This window comes from Paroedura picta, chromosome 8 (assembly GCF_049243985.1).
Source record: "Paroedura picta isolate Pp20150507F chromosome 8, Ppicta_v3.0, whole genome shotgun sequence".
Taxonomy (NCBI): Eukaryota; Metazoa; Chordata; class Lepidosauria; order Squamata; family Gekkonidae; genus Paroedura; species Paroedura picta.
In genome coordinates, this window is record NC_135376.1 from 71,868,443 (window position 1) to 71,891,540 (window position 23,098).

A 23,098-nucleotide genomic window follows, 5' to 3' on the forward strand; every position below is an offset into this window, starting at 1 on the left:
CCCTGTGATAACATCTAATTAATTCAGGGTGTACATTCCAGTGACATTGCTGTTTTCTTGCTCAGTATCAGTTAGTGTATCCCAGTGTATCTGAGGGAACGCCTCCCTAAATACATTCCCGAGAGAATGCTTTGATCTAGTAACACCAATCAATTGAGGATCCCTGGCCCTAAAGAAATGCATTTGGCCTCAACCAGAGCCAGGGCTTTCTCAATCCTGGCTCCTGCCTGGTGGAATGAGCTCCCTGAAAATATTAGGGCCTTGATGGAACTTCCAACAGGCCTTTGGTTGAGGCCAACCAAAAACACAGATTACACTTCACATAAATTGGGTCTCCCTCCTCTCACCCCCCCTCCCTCTGACTCCTCTCAATCGAATTGCCTATAACACCTTACAGACCAATACAGGCAGCAACTCATTTTAAGTCTTTTAACTTTTTGGTTATTATTTTATGTTCTATCAGCTGCTGTATATTCTTTGTTGTGCACCACCCCAAGACAGCTAGACTGTGAGGGGTGGACTATAAATCAATCTATAAATAGATAAATAAATATGATAGATAGATATGATAGATAAATAAATAGACACACACATACCATTTGGAATTGGAATCTCACCTCTGAACACAAGGAAAACTACCCTCTGAATTGTCCAGGATGATACAACGGAAACAACTTAGAGTAGCAATCCCCAACCTGTGGGCCGCAGACCACATGTGGTCCTTCGACTAATTGGAGGTGGGCCGCGAAAGACGCGTCCCCCCCCTGGCCCTTTACTTCATCCCTCCCGGCCCTTTGCAACACACTTCGGGTGTCATTGTTTCCCATCACTCCCAGATGGGACTATCTCATTGCAGAGAAACAAGCTCAGGGTTCCCATTGATTTGTCATTGTCATGAGTTAAAATTTCCATGAAAATAAAATGTTCCTTGTGTTCATTGTTGTGGCGTGTCTGTATCTTATTTTGAAGGGATGTTTAAACATTACCATAGCGATCAGAGAGCGTTAGGGCAGCGGTTGAGAGTAGAGGAGTAAACTACCCCCCCACCGGGCCTCAGTAATATTGTCAAGCGTTGAGTGGTCCCCGGTGATAAAAAGGTTGGGGACCATTGACTTAGAGGACATTCAAAAGTTGTTGATAGTCATTCAGAACAAAATGTCAGTCATGAGTACAATGCATTGCATCACACAAGAAACTAATGGAGGAGGTCAGGTTCCTTGGAAACAAAAGACATGCTCTTTAAAAACAAATACACACAACCTATTCAGCTGTCAGTTCACTGAAAGGGAATGATGGTGAAATTCTGTGGAAAGGAAATTCTTTGGAGGGGAGAGCTAGTTAGTTTCTGGGTTGTCTTCAAGGACAGCCTGTGGATATTTATTTATATTGTCTATTGTACACTAAGGACTACTTAGTCCAGTGTTTTCCTCTTGGAGGCTAAACTCAAGACCTGTTTTCAATGTGTATTTTAAGAAAACTGTACAATGCACTGAGTTATTTTGTTTAATTCACTTTTAGTATTGTTACCGCTCAACTTCATGGTACCTAATTGAATTTTTGTTAGGTTTATATTCCTTTGTGTATGTGTCAGAGGGCAGCCAACTGTGAAATGGGTCAGTGTGGCCAGATTGTGTCTAGAAAATAAGAGAGCTGGCAAATCATATGTAGCTGATTGAAGGTCAACTTGTTTTTCAAACATCAGGGCAGGCTCTGTAACTACTCCAAGCTCTTAAGCTGCTCCTTTTATCTCCATAAAATGACCCTTTTTGAATCCATCAGCTGTGATTCATAAGAATACATACTAATAAAGCCACATGTCTTCTGGTCAGGAGACCAGGGACACTGAGGTTCCAGTTAAACAAGACAATGGTCCACAGGATTCTCTGGAGTTGGATTCTAGTTCAGCATGCCTCCCCTACAGCCAGACAGTCTCTCCTCCCCCCGCCATGTGCCATTTTCTTGACTTGAACATTCCTTATTAAGGTAATGTGAACTGTACATAGGGTTCTACTCATATCAGTATTATGGCCTAGGAGGAGAGAAGGGGATCAATGGGGCAAATTATAGTCTTTCTCCTTGAGAAAATGGCATGGAGTGGCTGATGCTTCTTCCCTCTCAATGCAAAATGGGCCCTGTGATATGACTCCCCAGCCCCAGTCCTCCTTCAGAGTCCAACACAGTCTTGGAAAGAGTCCTATCCCTTTCCACCTGCATTTTACTGACAGAAACTAAAGCTTGAAGTCTGTCAGCGTTAGGATTTCCTAGCAACTCCCACAATAACCAGTAAGATGGCATTTGTTTCTTAAAGCTGCAGCTATTGCTTCTATTCTATCGAATGTTTTAACCCTCAATGTTTTCTATTTATTATTATTTCATATTTTTCTGCAAACCTGGAGCTTATTTTTAAATTTGTAGAAAGATCCATCTTGTTTGTTCATGGCTCCATTCTCAAGATTTAAGTATCCAGAAATCTGGCATCTGAGTAACTAATATAGTGACAAGTGGTGACCCACAATACTTATGGGAGGGAACTCCTGCTTGCCATTGTAACTTACCACAATTGCCTGGCATGTTTCCCAAACTCTGTCACTGGGCTCTTGCAACCTCTGCCCCCCAAATACCAGAGTCATTGCCAGGTCTTCCATAGTTAATAGGCACCCCCTCATTCACTGTTACCACCATTCCCACCTGAAGGAGGTATGTGAGATTTCTGTGCATACACAGACATTTAAAAATGGAAATTGGTGGAATTTACCCCCCCCCATTTTTAGTTTCATATTTTTCTGCAAACTGTGGGGTTCCTATGTTTCCAGGAAAATCTGTTTAGTAATGTGGCCCCAAGCTGCAGGTTTCAATAGTTGCTGATTTTTATTTTATTTTATTTTATTTTATTTTATTTTATTTTATTTTATTTTATTTTATTTTATTTTATTTTATTTTATTTTATTTTATTTTATTTTATTTTATTTTATTTTATTTTATTTTATTTTATTTTATTTTATTTTATTTTATTTTATTTTCTATACCACTCTTCCATATAGCTCAGGGTGATTTACATACAACATGGGGGATACATGGAATGAAATAATATATAACATAAACAAATAAAGACCACACTTGAGAAATAAATATATAGACATGGTGACATCACAATGTTTAGGATTAGAGAGCTAGAACAGATGTAAGAAACCAACCTCTCCCCTTTCAGGATGCCATCTAAATATGCCTAGCCACGTGGGACTGAAAATCCCATGATATCATGTTGTTTGTTCTATAAAGGAATCCAAAACTACAAAGTTTCTTCTGTATCCTGAAGATAGGTAAAGACAGAGTGTCTGTATTGCTTCATTTATTTGCATCTTGCCTAATTCCAAAGAGTATGGTTGAGCCAACTGGCAGTAACCCCATACCCTCAGGTCTTCAATTGCTTATCATTGAATTATTACATATCAAATAGATCAGAATTTGATAATAGATGCAGGGATGTAGGTGCCCACATCGTGTTAGCACATTCCACAGAGAACAGCTATTCTCCAGTCAATTGCTGGTTTGATAGGAGAACACATCAAAAAATACTAGAACAATGAGTTCATCTAAAATTTAACAACAAATCATAACGCATGTTCTTATCAAGAAGTATCAGTACCCTCCTTTTGCCCTGCCTTGTGTAAGGCAGCAGACAATTACATGAAAAGCTTAAAATCTTGAGCTAGATATTGTATAGTAGAAAAGAAAGAAGGATCTGTACCTGTATTTAAAATGCAGAGGCTATCCAAAATGTACGTCTGTGCATGTAAGTCAATCATTGCATTTTTAAAGTTTTTACTGCTTTTAATTTATCCAGGTTTCCCAGATATTAGAACTGAAGGCCAACAACATGCATATTGCTCTTGCAATCCTTTCTCCGGGTGTGGTTGTTTTGGGAGAGGGAATGGGGATTTCATGAAATGCTTACCTGTCTACCATAGTTTATTATGTCTAGCATAATTTATTATGATCCAGGATCACATAATAAGAAATAAGCCACGCATGATACACATTAGATAGAGGAACACCATAGTGGGTTGCCCACATGCTCATTCTTGATAGCGGCTCAATAGTCTAGGCCTGGTAAATGCCCTGCCTATGAAAGGTACAGGATGTTGGTAGCCAAGAGTTGTTTATTACAAAAGAGAAGGTAGCTGAGAGTTGGAGCCCAAAGAGAGGAAAGAAAGAAAGCGGGGAAAACCATCCAGCCTCACCTCAGACCTCTTTTTAGAAATGCTAATATGTCTGCCAAGAGACAATAGGGTGGTCCAGCTTCCTCCACCTCTAGCTAGGTAGGTGATATATAAAAGGAACAGACATATGAGGGGGTTAACTACTAAAATGGCTTCAAGAAGAAACTCTTGAAAACAAGAAATGATAAAACCTCTGGGAACAAGGAGGAAGCTCTTTTTTGTGCTGACCCATCAAGTCAGAAAGAACTCTTAACTGAGATCTGTAGGAGGCAGATATGCACAAATAAAAATTAATGAATCAAAATGTGCCAGCCTGCAGACCATAAAGAGGTTGGAGGTAAAAGAAGCCTGAACAAACATCTGTAACTTTCTAAGATAACTTAACAGCTGCTAGGGCATGCATAGAGGGAGGGAGGGAGGAATTGTGATTTGCACTTTTCTGTTGGATCCCTTGCTTAATCTGGTAGTACACTAAAACGGTGCTTGGGAATATTTTCTTTTTAATAGATGCTTTATATATTCTGATACTGATATTATTAGTAGTTCTCTATACCACCCAGACCTACATCCTCTTGGACAAGTTATTTTAAAAGGGGTGCCAAGAGGAAGGGGAGAGGCAGTCAGCTGGCAAGTGGCTAACTTCAGCTGATTCTGCATGGGTGGAAAAGGCCAAGAGGGTGCTTGTATGAAAGCTTGTATGAAAGCGGAGCAAATCGCCCCTCCTGGGCCTGCCAGGAATCAGAACCTCAGTTGGTCGGGGCTAACTGAACACGGGAAAATTTGCATTACCTTAGCCGCTACGGGGGCCAACAGGGGGCAAAGAATGCCCTGGTTGGCTTTAAAATGCTTTCCTGTGCTGCAGGACGGACTGGGACATTCATTTTTCTTTTGCAGGAAGGTGGAATTGCATGGAACACAATCCCACCCTCCTGCATAATAAAGAATCCCCCCCATGGGGCCCCCTTACATGGTAGAACAAATCCACCACTGCTTTGCTTCCCAGGGGGACACATTTCAATGGGATGCTAGGTGTCCCACTGAACTGTGTCCCCCGTGTGGACACAGACTGCTGCAGCACATGCCTCAGACTGCCTCAGACTGCTGCAGCACATGCAGCACACTGCTGGTGGCCCAGTGCAGCCACCACCATGCGGAATTTGCCTTCCAGTAGTATTTAAGGCAGTAAGCTATCTTTATGATAAGCAGATGATGAATAGTGTTGGCAAGGTAAATAACACAGGGAGGTGCACAACCTGATTAAAGAGTAGATAAATGTTTATTAGGGATTAATATATTATACAGTGTAGATTAGAGATAGAGATAGGTTGAGAGAGAGAAACTGAATGGCTTCCAAAATGCAGGAAATTGACCCTAAGAGTAGCAATCTGGAGACAGACAACGATGATACTTAATAGGAGAGAAAGTCCTGACCTCATGATCATATCTGATAGTCTTCTTGTAGCCCCTTGCACGTCTTCTTTTTCTTTGTGCACCAGACATTGCCTATTCCAACAAATAGTAGGAATTATAGAGCAGGGGTAGTCAACCTGTGGTCCTCCAGATGTTCATGGACTACAATTCCTAAGAGCTCCTGCCAGTGTTTGCTGGCAGGGGCTCATGGGAATTGTAGTCCATGAACATCTGGAGGACCACTGGTTGATTACCTCTGTAGGCCTCAGAGCTTTAAAGGGAAGCTGAGAGTCCTGGCCCTCTCAGTGGACAATTCTTGCAATGACCAGGTTGTGGTGAACAGAAAGGAAAAATCCCTTTCAGGTATTTGAAAATCATTGTAGGGCCTGCAGGCCAGAGCCACATGTTCTGCCACATGTAAGTAATTTACAGAAGGGATCAGACACAAACTTGTTTTAAGCGTTTCCATGTTTAATATGGAATATGTGCAGTTTATACCTTATATTAAGTAACACTTTATTTGTAATGCTCCATCAATGCAAAAATGTCTGGGTATAAGTACTTTGGATCATCAAGTCCTAAAAGATAGTCTGAATGGTTCCAATCAGGAATGTTCTTATAGAAAGTTAAGTGAGTGATTCGAGGGAGCAACAGTTGAACATCTTTCACAGTTTCAATTTTATCTCTTCCAGCACTCCACACAGCTGTTGGAACAGTCATATCTTCTACTTTATAAAAAGGAGGAGTGGTCTGTTGATGAAAAGACCAGAAAAAATAAATAAAAATTGAGCGATTAAAAAATATTATTTTAAAAGCCAGTTAATCTTCTAGCATCTGAAAAACCTTTTGAATGCAGAAGGACATCTTGTCCTAGAAAATTATGGTTTGCCCTTATGGTTTATCTGCATCTCTTTCAATATCCGAATCTGTTGCAGGATCAGTAATAAACAGAAAAATGGGAATTCATTCAGATGAGGCTGTTCCCGAGTGCTATTGTATGATTCTACTGGTTACTATCTATCAGGCCTTAACATAACATGATTTACACATTTTTAAGTCCTCATCACTATCGCCCTTTTGCTTACCATATTATATACAGCTTGGTTCTTACTGCCATAGTCAAAATATTTAAATTCTCCGGATCTAGCCACCTAAAAGAAGGAGGAGAAAGAGTAATAATGAGAAATCTGGTAAATTCTCAACATTTTGGAAGACTGATTGGTTGGCCAACTTCAGATTGTGGGGTGAAGTATGAGGACCTTCCAGAAGTATGTCTACCTTCCAGAACAGTTATTATCCCCATAGTCTGAATATCAATTGAGAGATCTGGGAGATCTACATTCGTAGAATGGAGACTACAACTATAAAACAATGTTCCCTGTAACATCTGTCAAACCTCAAACTAAAACACTGGATCTCTAAGAAGTAACTTTAAATTGTTATTGTGGCTATAATCTTAGTTTTTGGGAATATCTAATCTGAGACCTTTGGTATTTGTGATTTGAAATCTATGCACACATTTCTCCTTCTCCTTCTCCTTCTGTGCTCACAAGAGGGATCGTTGTATATTCAGTAAAGTTTGTATTTACCCATATGTCTTCCAGCTGGTCCTTCTACCATTTGGTTACAGTCACTGCTATTTCAGTGACTATTTTTTAAATTTTGTTGATATAAAGTCTTCCTGTGATATAAAGTTAGGAGCTTGTTCCTACAGTTAGGAGCTTGTTCTTTTCTAGGATGTGTTCACTGCCCATACCATTCAATAACTGTATGTGAAAACTAGTGAGTTATATGAAAACTAACAAGCTGGCTTTAACTTGCCTGGTCATTCCTGATAAAATCCTTTAGTCTAATGCCTCATATATAGACCTAAGTAAATTTCTGTACTGGAATCTCTTCATGTTCATTGCAGTAGGCAGCAGGGTGTTGGGGTTTTTTTTGTGATAATTGATTGTGAGATGTGGGAGAACTTTATATTCGAAAATGCAACAAGCAAAATAAAAATGCAGATATCCTTAACACTATTTTGCTCCCTTATATATTTGGGAAACAGCCTCCTGGGAGGACACGGTCCAGGGCCCTGTCCATCCAGGTCCACCCTGATTGGCCCTCCCCCTCCAGCTCCTACCCTCCCTCCTTGCCTGCTAGAAGCCTTGGGGCTATGGCCTCCATTGTTGCCCATGAGGAGACAGGCAGCAACAGGACTTTGAGACCCACAGGTATGCTCCTGCTGGGAGGGAGCTAGTGGAGTTTGCAGCCTCCCTGCAGGCCACAAAGCCCTGATACTAGTATTTAATATAAAATTTCCTCATACCTCATTACAGCACTTTTTGGAAACCTAGACACTCATTTCAAAAATTAAGGAAAATATACATTTGAATTTTGAAAATTGCTTTTCAACAGATAAGGTAAATTTTTTGGCATTAGACCATGAACATTCATACACATTGGCCCTAGATCCCATGACCTGCTTCCAGTGGCAGAAGGATTCTTGTTCGAAAAGAAGGACTTTTCTGGCTCCAACCCACAATGCCTTCCCAGTGTTATTCCTGGGGAACTGGAGATTCCTAAGAACAGCATTTCAGGGGGAATTTCATGCTACCACAAGAGGAGAGAAAGAAGGAACTTACACTTGGCTTATGGAAATCACTTCCATTCATGGAAGTGCCCTGCAGTGTTGAACCCGTGTAGGCAGAGACTACCTGGCTTTAAACCATGTTGAAAACATTGATGGTTGCAGTTTAAATAAAGAAATTGGTCAACTCTACCTGGCTCCAATGAATCACTGTTTTTACTGAAGTGTAATCAGGAAATATTCCAGCAACGACGTCTATTCGACTCTGGATAAGAAAAGTAGGAAAGTTAAGGGCGTTTTGATTCTGTTCCTCTCGCAGCTGTCAAGGTGGACATGAAAGAAATAGCATTTCTTGTACCGCTTGTAGCAATGAAGACATACAGATCAGAGAAGCTCGCGAAAGCTCCCCGGTGTTAACTGTTTTTATTTCTTTTTATCTATTGTTCTCGCCTCTTGGTGAAAACAGCCTGGGGTTAAAGTACATTGACGCTAGCTTTATATGTTCGGCCACTATCTTTGACTGCTTTCATTCACTTACTGAAAAGATATTGTTGCTTCTGGAAGTGTTATCATCCCTAATTCCTACTCTCTGATGAAACAGACCATAATACGTTATTCAACAAATAAAATGAAGTGTGCTTGGAATGCTATCTGCCTCTGAGACAGGTTTGTAATTTATTGTGACCTAGCTCATTATATTGGACAGACTAATTCGCCATTGCCTAACAGGAGGGCAGTTAGGGGACAGCAAGAAGGATGCACACACACAAAATCTTATTTGGCATGGGATTGGCCACAGCTTTATTTACTCCAGCCAGAGTGTCGGCACGTCCCGGGAAGAACCAGTGCCACCTCACAATCAGCAGACTGCGAGGAACCCAGACACCAGTGACAAGACCCAGCCCTTGGCACCCCAAAGCCACTGGGACCAGAGCAGGGGGGAGGCAACCATAGCAGGAAGGCAATCTTCCCCTCTAATTACTGCCCCCCTTCTTGACAATGTTTTGAAATTCCTCTGTCATCCTATGAGATTGATGTCAGCAGCACTGTTATTTATTTATCCATCTATTTATATTTATATACATTTCTACCAACACCCCTGCATAGAAAGCCAATTCACAAGGATAGCTTGCTTTTCATGAAGCCACAAATCATTGCCCCATTCAGAGAGATAAACACCATCATTGCAGTAAAGAGGGGAAAGCCTCTGTGATATATTTGAATGACTGATGACTAGCCCACCCCAACTTAACACATGCCGACCAATTGCCTTTTTAATTTTACATCTTGCAAGGCCCACCTTCCCATGCAACACAGCCTCTCTCCAGCTGCAGCACTGGAGCAGATCCGAACATATAACCATTACTCCTGGTAAACACTGATGTAAAATCTCTAGAAAAGACTGGTCAGTGAGCTGCAGTCGAAGGCCCTTGATAGCAGGCCGGTCATTCTTGCCCAACTGTACCACAATTACTGATAGGGCCCCTCAGCAAAACCCCTCAGCAGCCACAGTGTCCGCAAGTGCATTCCACTTTGTGCCTCAGTGGTCTGGTGATCTCATATAAAGGTGGTCTGCCAGACCAAGGTGCATGTCCCAGCTGGAACTTGAAGCTTAACAACCTGCCAAAAAACACCACCACCAGAACTACCACCAGAACTTTTGGAAACGAGCCAGCAGGACCTAAAAAGGTGAATATTAGCATACTAAGTCAGGCCTCACATAGCCTTTATATGCTAAGGACTACAAATGACCTAGCACCATTATCTGATGTGGGGTAGAGATGATCTGTGAGGCAAAAATGGCCTTTCTGATCCTGAATGAATGCATTCCCAAATGCCCAGTGTTTAAACCAAGGAGGCAGAGGCATGACCTGAGGATAGCAGAGAACTGAAAACATAAGAGGCAACTCCCATTTTCATGTATAAACAGAACTCCTGGTAAGTTCCGCCTGAACTCAAGGTAACAAGACATGCTATGCAGAGGGCGGGGCAATGGCATAAGCAATGCTGGCAGAGTGATGGAAATACCTCACCCTTGTGGATCACACTTAGACCTGCACAGCCACACATGCAGCATTGTTGGAAAAACCTCAATATCACTCCTGGCCAGTGCAGCACCGGATTTGTCAGTGTGTGAAGCAGCCAGAATTTCCCTGCACCAAAAGGCACCAAAACAGGCAAGTGTGAATGTTGCTTAATACAGAGCCTCCTTAAGGGGTGATGTGCATGCTGCCAGTAATTGGTCCAGCAGCTTCTGCAGCAATTGCAGCTTGGTGTAGTGGTTAGGAGTGCAGACTTCTAATCTGGTGAGATGGGTTTTATTGCATGCTCCCCCACATGCAGCCAGCTGGGAGACCTTGGGCTTGCCACAGCACTGATAAAGCCATTCTGATCGAGCAAGAATATCAGGTTCTCAGCCTCACCTACCACACAGGGTGTCTGTTGTGGGAAGAGGAAAGGGAAGGGGATTGTAAGCCACTTTGAGACTACTTCAGGGAGAGAAAAATGGCATATAAAAACCAACTCTTCTTCTCCCGCCATCAGCTGAGTGTAGCACCAGACTTCTCCAACCCTCCAAAGCCTTTCTTGCCATGAATGAGCTGCATGGGTTCCAGTAGCCTAGTGCCCTATTATAAAAGAATAAACCTGCCAAGTATACATTTGTAGTCTTGGTGTACAAACCCTTATTATGCAGGTGCTGATAGGGTGCAGGACAAGAGGTTCTGAAGCCTGCAATGGCGATGGCCACCCTACCGCTCACCCGAATGATGAAAAGCTGACAATTGCCCTCTCATAAATGCTCTGCGTGGAAGGAGAAAGTGATCCCAGGTGTTGCCAAGTCTCCAGGTGTTGCCAAGCCTTAGGGAAGGTCTCTGGATCCTGACTCACCCCCGGCATTAGTATTTGAATCCTCTGCTCCTAGAGGAGAGATAATGCATCTTCCACTTGATTATCAACTCCAGCTATGTGCTTTGCAGAAAATATGATGTTGCAGTGGTCCCCAACATTTTTATCACCGGGAACCTGTCAACGCTTGACAATTTTACTGAGGCCCGGGGGGGGGGGGTAGTCTCCTCCTCTCCTTTAACAGTCCTAATGCTCTCTAACTCTGGTCACTATGGTAACATTTAAACATCCCTTTTTTGTCTTTTGCCTAATGCAACCATGCACTTCTGCCCCAGGGCCCAAAGAGAGCACTGGAACACTCCGAGGCTGCCTCTTGCCTGGCTGGACGACTCTGAGCAGCAGCGCCCCCCCTCTCCCCCAGGCGCAAGTAGCTTGCCACTGCCCCCGCACATCCTGGCAGGGCACTCTGCCTCGGGCTCCGAACCCATCTGCTGTGGACCCACTGAGCATCATTCTCTGGGCAGTGGCAGTGGCAGCCGTGCACACACCTTCGCGGTGGCAGAGTGATCCTTGCAAGCTGGGGAGGCAAGTGAGCAAAGGTGCCAGTGCGGCAGAATAAGCGTTGCAAGCTCAGGGCAGGCGAGGTACTCGCTCATCGCAGACCTTTCCGGCCTCTGCGGGAACCACTTGGCCAGCTGCTGAAGAGGCATGTTTCCACCTCCTCGGGACAAGTTCAGGACTGACTGGTGAGCAGCGTGCTTGAGGCGGGCATGGAGCTGGCTTGCCAAGGAGAAGGAAGGCTGTGGGGAGAGGGGGAAGTTTTGCCAAGGGATGTCACCACCACCACCTGAGCCCCTGATCCGCTTGCATTCTTGCGGGCACCCCTGACTTCCCACCACTCACTGGGGGGTGCTGCCAGCAGCAGGTGCACAGTGCCACACCGAGGGGGAGCGCCAGCCATGGCGGTTGCTAGAGAGCACCAATGGTGAGCTGGCGGCAGAGCGGCAGGGCAGCTCCCAAGGCAGCAGCTGGGGAGGAGGAAGAGAAGGAGCTGTGGCCCGGTACCGACTGATCCATGGACTGGTACCGGTTCGGAGCCCGGGGGTTGGGCACCTCTGTGATGTTGTATTCCAGGCAAATGAGAACTAATTTGCACACCGCTTTCATTACTGGCATGGGCCAGGAGGATTGCATGTTTATGAACCAGGCAACCTAGTTGTTGCAGCAAAGTAGGACTCTATGATTGGAGAACAAATTCCTCCAAAGGCTGACCACTACTAAAATGGGAAACAACTCCAGAAAAGTTAGATTTCAAAGCAGGCCCCCCTTTTTTCCAACTCTAGCCACTGCTGGTCACACCAGCAGTTGTTGTAAAGTACCCCAAACCCCAGATTCTCTGCCATGTCTGATTAAACCTGAAAAGCAGCTCCCAGGATATGTGGTGACTGCCAAACTGACATACCATTGAAATTTGCCAGGAACTCCAGCCCGTCAAGTCTGATTTTATTGCCCTCATGATGAGAAGGAGCTTTTACCCTTGTGGACCTCCCAAGCCTTGTACAAAAAGCCTGCCCTGGAGACACCACTTTGCAGGCAAACTTGAGGTCATAGGATAGAATCATAGAGTTGGAAGGGACCTCCAGTGTCATCTAGTCCAATCTCCTGCACAATTCAGAAAATCACAACTACATGCCTACCACAGTGACACCAATTTCATGCCAAAATGATCCCCCCACCAAAAATCTCTAGAATCCATGCCAGCCTGGAGGAAATTTACCTACCATTCCACAGCCACAGTTAGCAGTTTCCTGGATATGCAAGGAAGGGCCGCAAGAGACAAACACTGGCACATCCCTTCCTGCCCATCCACTCAGAATCCTGCTCCTCCCTTCTCCACTCCTTTCCCTTATCCCTGCAGGAAAGAGGGGTGGGTCATTTCTGCCCCAGCCTTGGCAAAGTGGCACCAGCAAATAAAAAGGGGAGCTATTTCCATTTTTTTAAAAGTATGATTTACAATGCCTGATTCCACTGAGAAACAGACCAGGTTTACCTTCATATGCAAGCACCTATGAGATAATAGTTGTTATTCACTTCCATGGAAAATCAGATCACAGGAAAACAATGCACTGGTACAGCAACTGGAAACCCTCTTCACCTTTTATAACATGGCATGGTCTTTAAAGAGCTCATGAAGAAATTTGGGTTCCCCCTCATGGGGATAGATAATCTCTGGCCTAGCTCTAGCAATGATGAGATTGGACTATTACAGGCTACTCTTTAGCTATGTATATCTCATTTATCTCGCTAATGGGGACACAAATCAGCTTGCAATATCATTTTCCCCTACACCATTTCCCAATGGCAACAACCCTGTAAGGTTGATTCTACTGAGACAGTGAATGCCTCAGTGGCACCCAGCAAGCAGTAGGATGCTAAAGTTGCAAAATTGGATGATCAACTTCTGATGACAAGTGTAGATACTCTCTTTTGAGACTTTAATTCTTTGAGAACCCACAAAGTAAAGGCTGACTGCAACCTCTGTCTCTGCTATGACAGTTCTTATCTGTATGGAAGCTTAATGTGCAAGTACCCAACAAACTCAACTAACGCTCCCTCACTCTATACAGGATATGACTCTGAGTAGGACCATTGACTGACAGACCAGAGAGTAGCCTACCAACCCAACAAACAGACAGAATACTACAAAAACTAAACCTTCATGAATTCTAACATGTGCCAAGGGATGCCTTCCTTACAAGGGGACATCAAGACACCAGCATCACACACAAAGAAAAAAAAGGTGGGTGAAAGAGTTCAAGTGCATCCCCCTCAGAAAGTCAGATAATGCTGGAGATGGGAGAGATGAGTGGAAACATGAAGCCATTTCAAAAGTCCACTACATCAAAACATCGAAAGCAATGGTCACAGCCCCCCCCCCAAAAAAAAAACACTCACAAATGCCCCTTTACATACACAGTTTCAAAGAGTCCGATTTGGAAAAATCACAATGGAATGGGAGGAGGAAGGATGCTGCAGCCATCTTCACAAACCAAGAAATATTCTACCCTCATGCATGGAAAACACAACCACCTCACTGCACTCCTATGCCACAAAGTCCGCTGTTAAAGTAGCATCCATTTACTCATTGGGAACTGTTCTCTGTCCTCATCAGATAAAATCCTACTACAGGCAATCCCCAAGTCCTATATAGACACTGGATCTGGTATCCACCAGCCAGCAATGAAAGACAAATTTACAAACAATGGCCCACAGAACATCACACACATGACATGACAGTGCAGTCACATAACAACACTCACAAAGACAGTGCTTAGATTCAACCACACACACCACATGATAGACAATTCATTAACCACTCAAAAACACAATGCAGCCAACATCACTTACTTTAGGTAATCCCAACATTCATTAGGCATGGGCGATTCGGATTCAGAAATGTCTGAATTGCCCGAATTGGACCCGATTCGGACATTTCCGAAGTGGAAACGGTCTGAATCGCCCCCCCTGTAGGTTTAAGTGGTCCGAATCGCCAAGATTCGGTGATTCGGTGGCCAAATCGATTCGGATACAAATCGATTTGGCTAAGTGAGAGGCAGGCAGCCCTTGCCTGCAGCCTGCCCTCTGTGGGTTTTTTCTGTTTTTTCCCCACTGAAAATGGTGGTTGGCGGAGGGGGCAGTGAGTGCCCAATCAGAATGCCTGTAGTTTTCAGTTCAGGCATTCTGGCCACTCATGGGAGACTTTTTATTTTTAAAATCCCCTTGCTTTGTAGCCTGCCCAGGAGGAGGGTACTTAAAGCAAGGGTAGATGAGAGTGAGAGGGGTGGAGGGGAGTGAGAGGGGGACAGAAACTAAAGGGGTGGAGGGGAGTGAGTGGGGAAAGGAAGAATCCTTCCCCCCACCTGAGACCTGTCTTGGGTCGACCTTCCACCACTCCGACCTCTGCAATAAAGAATGTCTGAAAGGGTCTCTTTATTGAGGTGGCTGCCGGGGCACCCCATTCTAAGGTGCATCAGGCAGGGCCGATTGCTCGCACTACTGCAGGGCCAGCTGATCAGGCAGCCCCTCGTGTTGCTCCCTTTAATGAGGCATAGGGGCTCCCTTTAATGAGGCATAGGAGGAGCTGCCTGATCTTTCCCTTGGGGTGAGCCTTGGGGACATGACTGGCTTGTCCTTCATGTCCCCAGGCATCACCTTGGGGGTGCAGAGAGCCCTGGAGGAGATGGGTGAGGGACTAGCCCACCAGTCTACTCCCCTTTCTCCTCCAGGATCCAGCAGGCTTCAGTTGGGGGGGGGACAGGAGCAGATGAAAGAGGTGGTGCAAGAGGGAGAGATGGAGGTGGCACCCCCTGCCCTGCCATCTCGACCCCTTCCCCCTTTCTCACCTCCTTCTGTCCCCACCTCAGGACACGGTGTGTCTGGCCTGAGCTCCTCACAGGAGGCAGCTCAGGGGATTTCCCAGGCTACAAGTCAGCCTGCGTTGTCCAAAGACTCCAAAGTCTGGAATTACTTCCAGATAGTGGAGGGAACACACTTTGCAGAGTTCCAGCTCTGTAGGCAGAGGGTTAGTCGTGGAAGACAGAAGCATCACTACACGACTAGCGGCCTCAGGAACCACCTGAAGAGGCACAACCAGGCTGTCCTGATTCAGGGGGAGAGACAGGCTGGCAGTGGGGTGCCTGCACAGGCCCAACCTACCAGCACGAGGCTGGAGATTCTCCCTGGGACCTCCCCCTCCGGAGCTCTCCCTAAGAGTTCTGCTCAGGGGACAGGTGGAGTTAGAGGGAGGCAAGAGACCATGGTGGAAATGCTTGCCCAGGTTGGCAGCAGCATGCCAAAAGTGGGGTTTGAGGCAGGATGTAGGGCTGCAATCCATGACCTAGCTGAGCTCATGAACACAATGAATTACTTGAGGACTGGACATGATGTTCAAGACATGGTGCTCCATGACAAAAATTAATGCCACAGGACAGTATCCACTTACACTATGGAGGGGGTGGGGAATGGGGAAAACCATGATACATCTGTATGCATGTCAGCCTTCCAAGATGAGCTAAATCCTAAGCACTGAAACACAGAAAAACACAATCACCCCACAGCATACACAACTCACAAGCACACACAGACACTTCCACTCATGTCTACATTTATGTATTTAAAAGTAATGCCCCAAACCATAACACATAATTCTACTAAAAGAACAATCCAGCACCACAAACTCACAAATTCAGCATTCACAACCATGACATACACCATAAAACACCCCTGTGATGGATACCCTTTGCTCACAGCTTGGAAGGGAGTCCACATCTCTTGCCCTTGGAGGATTACCATCCTGCTAATGCTTCAGCAAACTTACAGTACAACATGACATAACATACAATCCAAACCCACATCTAGCACCCGTTGCATTTCTGGATACATTGTTCTTTACTGCTAGTCTATATCTATATATGCAATTATAAAACACAGAGAGCCAGCTTGGTGTAGTGGTTAGGAGCATGGAATTCTAATCTAGTGAGCTAGGTTTGATTCCACGCTCCCCCCCATGCAACCAGCTGGGTGACTCTTGGCTTGCCACAGGAATTATAAAGCTGTTCTGACGAACAGGAATATCAGGGCTTTCTCAGCCTCACCTACCTCACAGGGTGTCTGTTGTGGGGAGAGGAAAAGGAAGGTGATTGTAAGCTGCTTTGAGACTCCTTCTGGTAGAGAAAAGCAGCACCAACTTCTAGATACTGAGCTGCAAGTTCAAAATGAAGCAGCTAGAAAAACCTGTTCACTTTTCTTACGTATTTCTCCATTACCTGAGAAATTAGTGTTTTATTTTTTCATTTGTTTAATCCACAGCAACACAGGGCCTTCACCTTGCTAGGTTTAACATTCTACCATCAGCAGTAATGGCTGCGAGATTCCAGAAGTTTCCTTACACACACACAGACATTGCCCATGCAAGCAAGGCTCCATAGAAACCATACAGAATATCTTCTTTTATTGCCCCATATACGATAATATTCGGGCTAGAGACTTTAATGTACGCCTAATGAAATGTAATAGTTATTCTGATCATTGCAAGGTATGGTTCCTTCTTTCCAATCAAGACCATGATATCATTGATACAGTGGCTAAATGTTTACAAATGACGATTAAGCTGCAGGAACTTAAGAACTAACTGATTGCATTCTGATCTGTCTTATTTTACATTTTGTAATTATGCTCAGGCCAATAAAGTTTATTGTGCTGTGTGTTGTGTGACATACAAATCCCTGGATACAGCAAAAGATATCTACATGTGGAAATAGTCAGATATGGCTACTGATGCATGTTCACCTGTATCTTTCCACATTCTCAGTGTGATTCTTATCATTGATCTGGTGACTTACAGTTTTTTTCAGAATCAGCATCTTCTTCCTTAGTCACTGTTGTATCTAGCTGCCATGTGAACAGGACCCACACATCATTGTGCTCTTGTTGTGGTACAGCAATTATTTGCAACTGAATTATCTTTTTTTGTATGATATAATCCACTTGTGAATGAGTGCTACCACACAACATTACTGCAATGTCCAGTGATGTGTAGATGCTGCAATTTAGCATTACCAGAATGTGCATGGTTACTGTAACAGAGCTGAAATGAACATTTCTTTTCAATCTCACTCTTCTCTCTTTGGTTTCACGGTGTCTTGAAGCACAAGGAAAGACAGGGTATAAATATTTTCAACTATAAATCTGTGAAAATATACAGAATAAATCCATTTACTGTATTTTGATTCTTCTCATTCCATCCCACGATCATAGAAAGTATATGAACACAAATTTTGTCTATTATTTCATGGCTGCATAGCTTAACATTTGCAAGTTTCATCTTCCTAGAAATAATGCAGAATTCTTTCTTGCCCATTATAATCTGCAAAATAAAAATGCATAATATTACTCTCTTTAAATGCTTATCAAAGTGTGTTTAGTCGCAAGGTATCTTTTCCTGAAGGTTACTAAATTGGTGAATACATGGCTACACTAAACTCTGTGATTCCAAACAGTCCCATAACTGATATTACACTCAAAGATAAAGCCAATTCAAAATCAGCTTCCAGAAAAATGTCAGGGTAAAAGTGTTCCAAAAGGGCTGGGAAAACCTGAGGGAAAATTTAAAAAGTGAAAACGAAAGGAGTAAATATGCATGTGGAATCGGGGATAAGCTGAAGTTGTAAAGGGCCAGACCCATACAGAAAAGCACATCTTCTGGTGCATAATGGGCTACTAATAAGAGTATTAATTTTTGGGTGACCAACTGCTATCTTCAATCTTTTTCTTTTCCGGATGGATCTTAGATAATACTGATTTGGATTTGGCTGCTATATGAAAATGAAACAGAATGAGAAACAGTAGGGGGAAATGAGAAACACCTACCCTTTTTAATATATCAGGAACAAATATTAATTTAACAAGACCACCAATGCCCAACATTGTATAGGCAGGAGAAAAGGACATTAGGAGCTTGACTTTTTTAGCAAGTTCCGGAAAGAGTGAAAAGGCAATCATACCTGCAAAAGAGAAAGTTTTTAAAAATGATTCTTTAAAATAGCCACTCTGCAAAGTTTAAACAATCCCATGCAATTTACAGGTATCTGTGACTTCATCCCCCCATCCCCCTTTCCGTTCCATTCCAATATATATCGGATAAGGTCTTGTGATCATGGAATTGATAGAAAGAGTATATTCTTAAATAGTTACATTCATAAGTTACAGATTTCCAGGCTGCACCTCAAAGTTGGTGACCCATAGGTCAGGAATGTTCCTTGAGGCTTGGAGGCGGGCCCCAAGACTCCAGGGTTGGGCAGGAGCTCTTCCTATGAAGCCAGCCCCCAGGGAGTCCACAATGCAGGTATACATCATAGCACCTGTTGTTTCCCTGGGTGCAATGGGCTTTGCCTCTAGTGAATGTATAATAAGAAGTTGAGGGAAATTAGGTTAAGGGAGGAATTGCTATTTCCTTAGACAAGTGTAGAAATTACCTCAGTGGAACAAAAGAAATTTCCACGTTATCAAAAGGGGTGTGATGTGGAGATGTGTCTCTTCAGTTTTGAATGAACTTGTTTAGATTTTTGGATCCAAGATGGGCACAGAATAATTTATTTGTGCCCACAGATTTATGGAGGGAAGGAGTAAAATTTACACAGAAACGAGGGGCAAGGAAATCTCACGTTCTTTACTTCTTAAACGGAGGGTCAGGGTTAGATTTGACCCAATAGCTAAACACAGTAAAAAAGATTTTAGAGAAATTAAAAGAAAGTAGAGTGAGATGCTTGCACAGCTGGGTTGTCATCTGCAGACCCTGCAATATGGAGCTCTTCCACCAGGCATTAGGTTGATGATTTCTCAGGAATAAAAAGTTTAAAACAGTAGATGCAACCACTACTTTATTAGATGAGATAGAAGGGAATTGTTTTCCAACCACTCATCAAGAAAAATTTAATTATAGTTTAATTATATTCCTTTCAACTTACCCATTGAGGCACCCTGAGAATGGCCAATATAATATAATGCTTCCTGTTTAGTTTGCATCAAAATAAATTTCATCGTTGCTGGAATGTCATAAATCCCCATTTCATGAAAACTGTAACACAGGTATGAACAAATGACAGCTGAAATGACTTGTACTTGTCTTTTGACTAACATCTCAAAAGCGTTTTTAAATTTTAAAAAAATGAACTTCAAAATAAAACCCAATATTTCTAACCCACTCTAAGGATTTTTCAAATTACAAAACTGGCTCAAGTAAGTAATGAGCTTGGTAACTTTTTGGAGCATGAGTCCACAAAAGGTATTAATGCTTTCAGTATATTAAGGGGGAAAGTATGTTACATTCCACCTCTCTGGACCTCTCTGGACCTACTCGGAACAGCGCAAAATTATAAACAAATCATCAAAGCAAATCATAGCAATACAAAACAATATAATCAATGTTTTAAAAAGAAGAAGAAGAAGAAGAAGAAGAAGAAGAAGAAGAAGAAGAAGAAGAAGAAGAAGAAGAAGAAGAAGAAGAAGAAGAAGAAGAAGAGTTGGTTCTTATATGCTGCTTTTCCCTACCCGAAGGAGGCTCAAAGTGGCTTACGGTCGCCTTCCCTTTCCTCTCAAAAATCAAAACCACTATTAAAAGCAACCCAAGGCGTACACACACAAGTGCCATCAAAACACAACTGACTTGCAGATCCAGCAAGGGGCTTTCAAGAGCAATGAAAAGCAGAGGTGCTCTATTATTGCCTTTCTCCGCAGAATCTTCCTTGGTGGTCAAGCCAAGGTATAAAAGAGAAAGCCAGTTTGGTGTAGTGGTTAGGAATGCGGACTTCTAATCTGGCATGCCGGGTTCAATTCTGCACTGCCTCACTTGCAGCCAGCTGGGTGACCTTGGGCTCTCCACGGTACTGATAAAACTGTTCTGACTGAGCAGTGATATCAAGGCTCTCTCAGCCTCACCCACTTCACAGGGTGTCTGTTGTGGGGAGAGGAAAGGGAAGGCAACTATAAGCCACTTTGAGCCTCGTTCGGATAGAGAAAAGCGGCATATAAGAACCAACTCTTCTTCTTCTTCTAAAAGTACAAGAAAGCAATCTAAAATGATATTATTAACACAATCCACAAATTAGGAGCAGACCATAATACATCTAAAAATATGGTACTCCTTTGTTCGAAGTCTGGGTGTAAAGCTGTGCTTTCTCCTGTCACCTAAAGTAAAGTAAGCACCAAGAAAGACTCAAAGGAAAGGGATTCACGTGTGCCCTGCATGTTACTGCATGTTACTGCTGCAGGCATAGGTAGAGAGAGCTGGGCTTAAGAGAAGGATGTCAACTAGCAGTTTATGCAGTATGAAAGGAAGCTAGGGGTGTCATTCAGAGTGGCAGGGAGAGTGGGGTATTTGCCACACCAATGGTGCAAAGCCACTTCCAACTAATACCTTGTAATCATATTGCATCACCGGTGGAATATCAGTACAAAGCTTTAGGGTTTGGGCAAAAAATCATTTTATCATAGAGTTTTACTGAAATCTTTGGGAAACACATTGATGTCACACTGTTGATTGCAGGAACAGAAAAAAGGTTATGGGGCTTTCAGAAAGGGAAAGGATATAGTGGGGATGAAATGCCTCCCACAAAACTACAAAAATCACAGTAATCAAAAAAGCTTGTGTGGGCTATTAGTTTGAAAATTGCTGGTTATAGAAGAATCCTTATTTTTCAAGGTATGTGGGCCAGCTAAGGAAGCTGGAATTTTGAACTGGAATTGGAATTGTGTGGGGTGAATGAAGTGAATTGGCCAGGGGTGAATTGGCCAGGGAATGTGCAAGTTCCTTGTGGCAGAAGAGGTGGTACAAATCACAGAACTGAACTTGATTAATTTGCATCAGTATAGTTCTGACTTATAATCAGTGCACTGATGTTTCCTATCCATTGTAACCTAAGGAGAAAAACAACAAAGAGCGGCTGCCATTAAGGGTGGCCACCAGTTGAAGCCGCAGCTGGCCGCCCAAGAAAGGACGACAGCTGGAGAGTGCATGCTGTCGGCATGTATGGAGCAGGTGGGAGGGGCCGACCAGTGCGTTAAAAGGCACCACGTGTGGCAGGGGGGGCTCTTTGCCAGAGAACGCCATCAGGACAGCTTCCCTCCCCCCCCCTCCCTAGTTGCCCTGTTTGGCCGTTCAAGTTCTTAAGGAGTTCTTATTGTTGTCACAGCAGCGGATTAGAGGCACGAGGAGGAGCCTGTTTGGCAGTTAGCTGGTTTGTATACCAGACTCCCTGAGGGGTTGGGGGTCCCATTAAGGGGTTGGCTGAAAGGAGCGCGGCTGATCCTGCTGGGTGGCCAAGGCTCAAAAGCCAAACGTCCTGGGGAGCCAAATAAGATGGGCATCCATTGGCTCTCCGCAAGGTTGCTTCCCACATAGAGAACTCCAGAAACAAGGTCTGTCCTCCTGGCTGGGAGGGGCAGTACCAGGGCATCTCTGGGCTCCGGGTGATTGCAGGCAAACGGCTGTGGGGGTCATGTATGTCCAAGATCATGTTCCTCCTCATCTTACTAACTGGTGACATTTACTCTTGCTAGCAGAGAGAAAAATATACTGTTTAAGGCAACTGTAATATTAGCATAATTTTTAAACTACTTAGATCAAATTGCCTGTGATAAATAAAAACTACAATAATTTATACACATCCCAAATTCTGGAGTGAATGTGAAGAACTGAAACCAGGATTGAACTGGAATAGAACATTGAACAGAACAAACCTGTAAGGCAATACAAGAGTGAAATAGGTAATATTTCTTATCCACCAGTTTTCAAAAGCAGAAAATTCTGGACTGAGCAGCAAGTGATATCAAATGGAAGTGATTTGAAGTCAAAATAAAGCATCCAGAATACTTAGTCAAAGGCCCATTCTGCATCAAAGCATTTCCATCACAAGATAAAATGATGTAAGATTGCCATAGATGTTAGAAAGAAGATTGCAGTCTATCCAACCTATAGACTCTTTTTCCAAACTCACCTGAAATCCCAAAATTCTTCTTGCTCAATTGACAAGTTCTGGTGTCTTCTAGACCAGGTGGTCCCTCTGTTATTTAGCAGCCAAACATCATAGCCTGCATCTGCTAGGACAAATCCTATACTGTTGCTGGGAAGATTTGCAATCCAACACCTACTGTCAGCAAGGATACCAGGTACCAGTAGCACAGCTGGGTTATGTCCTAGAAGAGACAGAAATGGGAGCATAGAAACCATCTGAACAAAGCATCTCCTCAAATACTTTTTTACATGTATGGGACAGGAAAATGGCCTGCAGTGATGCTCTATGTGTAACACTATATTTGGACCACGGATCATCATATTTATATCACCTGACAAACCCACAATATAAATCATTCTCTGGTCTGCCACAGGGGCCAAAGGGCCTGTCCAACAACAGGCCCATGTGGAGGGGAAAGAGCTGGACCTTTGAGGCCCATCTCCTTCCCTTCCTACAGTGGCCCAGAGAGGACAAAA

The 23,098-nt window shown here is 43.5% G+C and overlaps 1 protein-coding gene across 1 annotated transcript in view; it reads right to left on the bottom strand.

Moving 5' to 3' along the window:
- The window catches only part of LOC143842663 (lipase member M-like), a 51,090-nt gene that overhangs the window by 18,535 nt on the left and 9,457 nt on the right, over nt 1–23,098 (bottom strand). Inside the window, exons 3-9 of the mRNA XM_077347870.1 lie at nt 22,605–22,803; nt 19,578–19,687; nt 18,481–18,614; nt 17,831–17,977; nt 8,399–8,470; nt 6,716–6,781; nt 6,114–6,380 (exon numbers count right to left, since the gene is read on the bottom strand). Coding sequence (XP_077203985.1) covers nt 6,147–6,380; nt 6,716–6,781; nt 8,399–8,470; nt 17,831–17,977; nt 18,481–18,614; nt 19,578–19,687; nt 22,605–22,803 — 962 coding nt within the window. The 3' untranslated portion in view covers nt 6,114–6,146. Of the gene's footprint in view, nt 6,381–6,715; nt 6,782–8,398; nt 8,471–17,830; nt 17,978–18,480; nt 18,615–19,577; nt 19,688–22,604; nt 22,804–23,098 lie in introns of the transcript that reaches the window.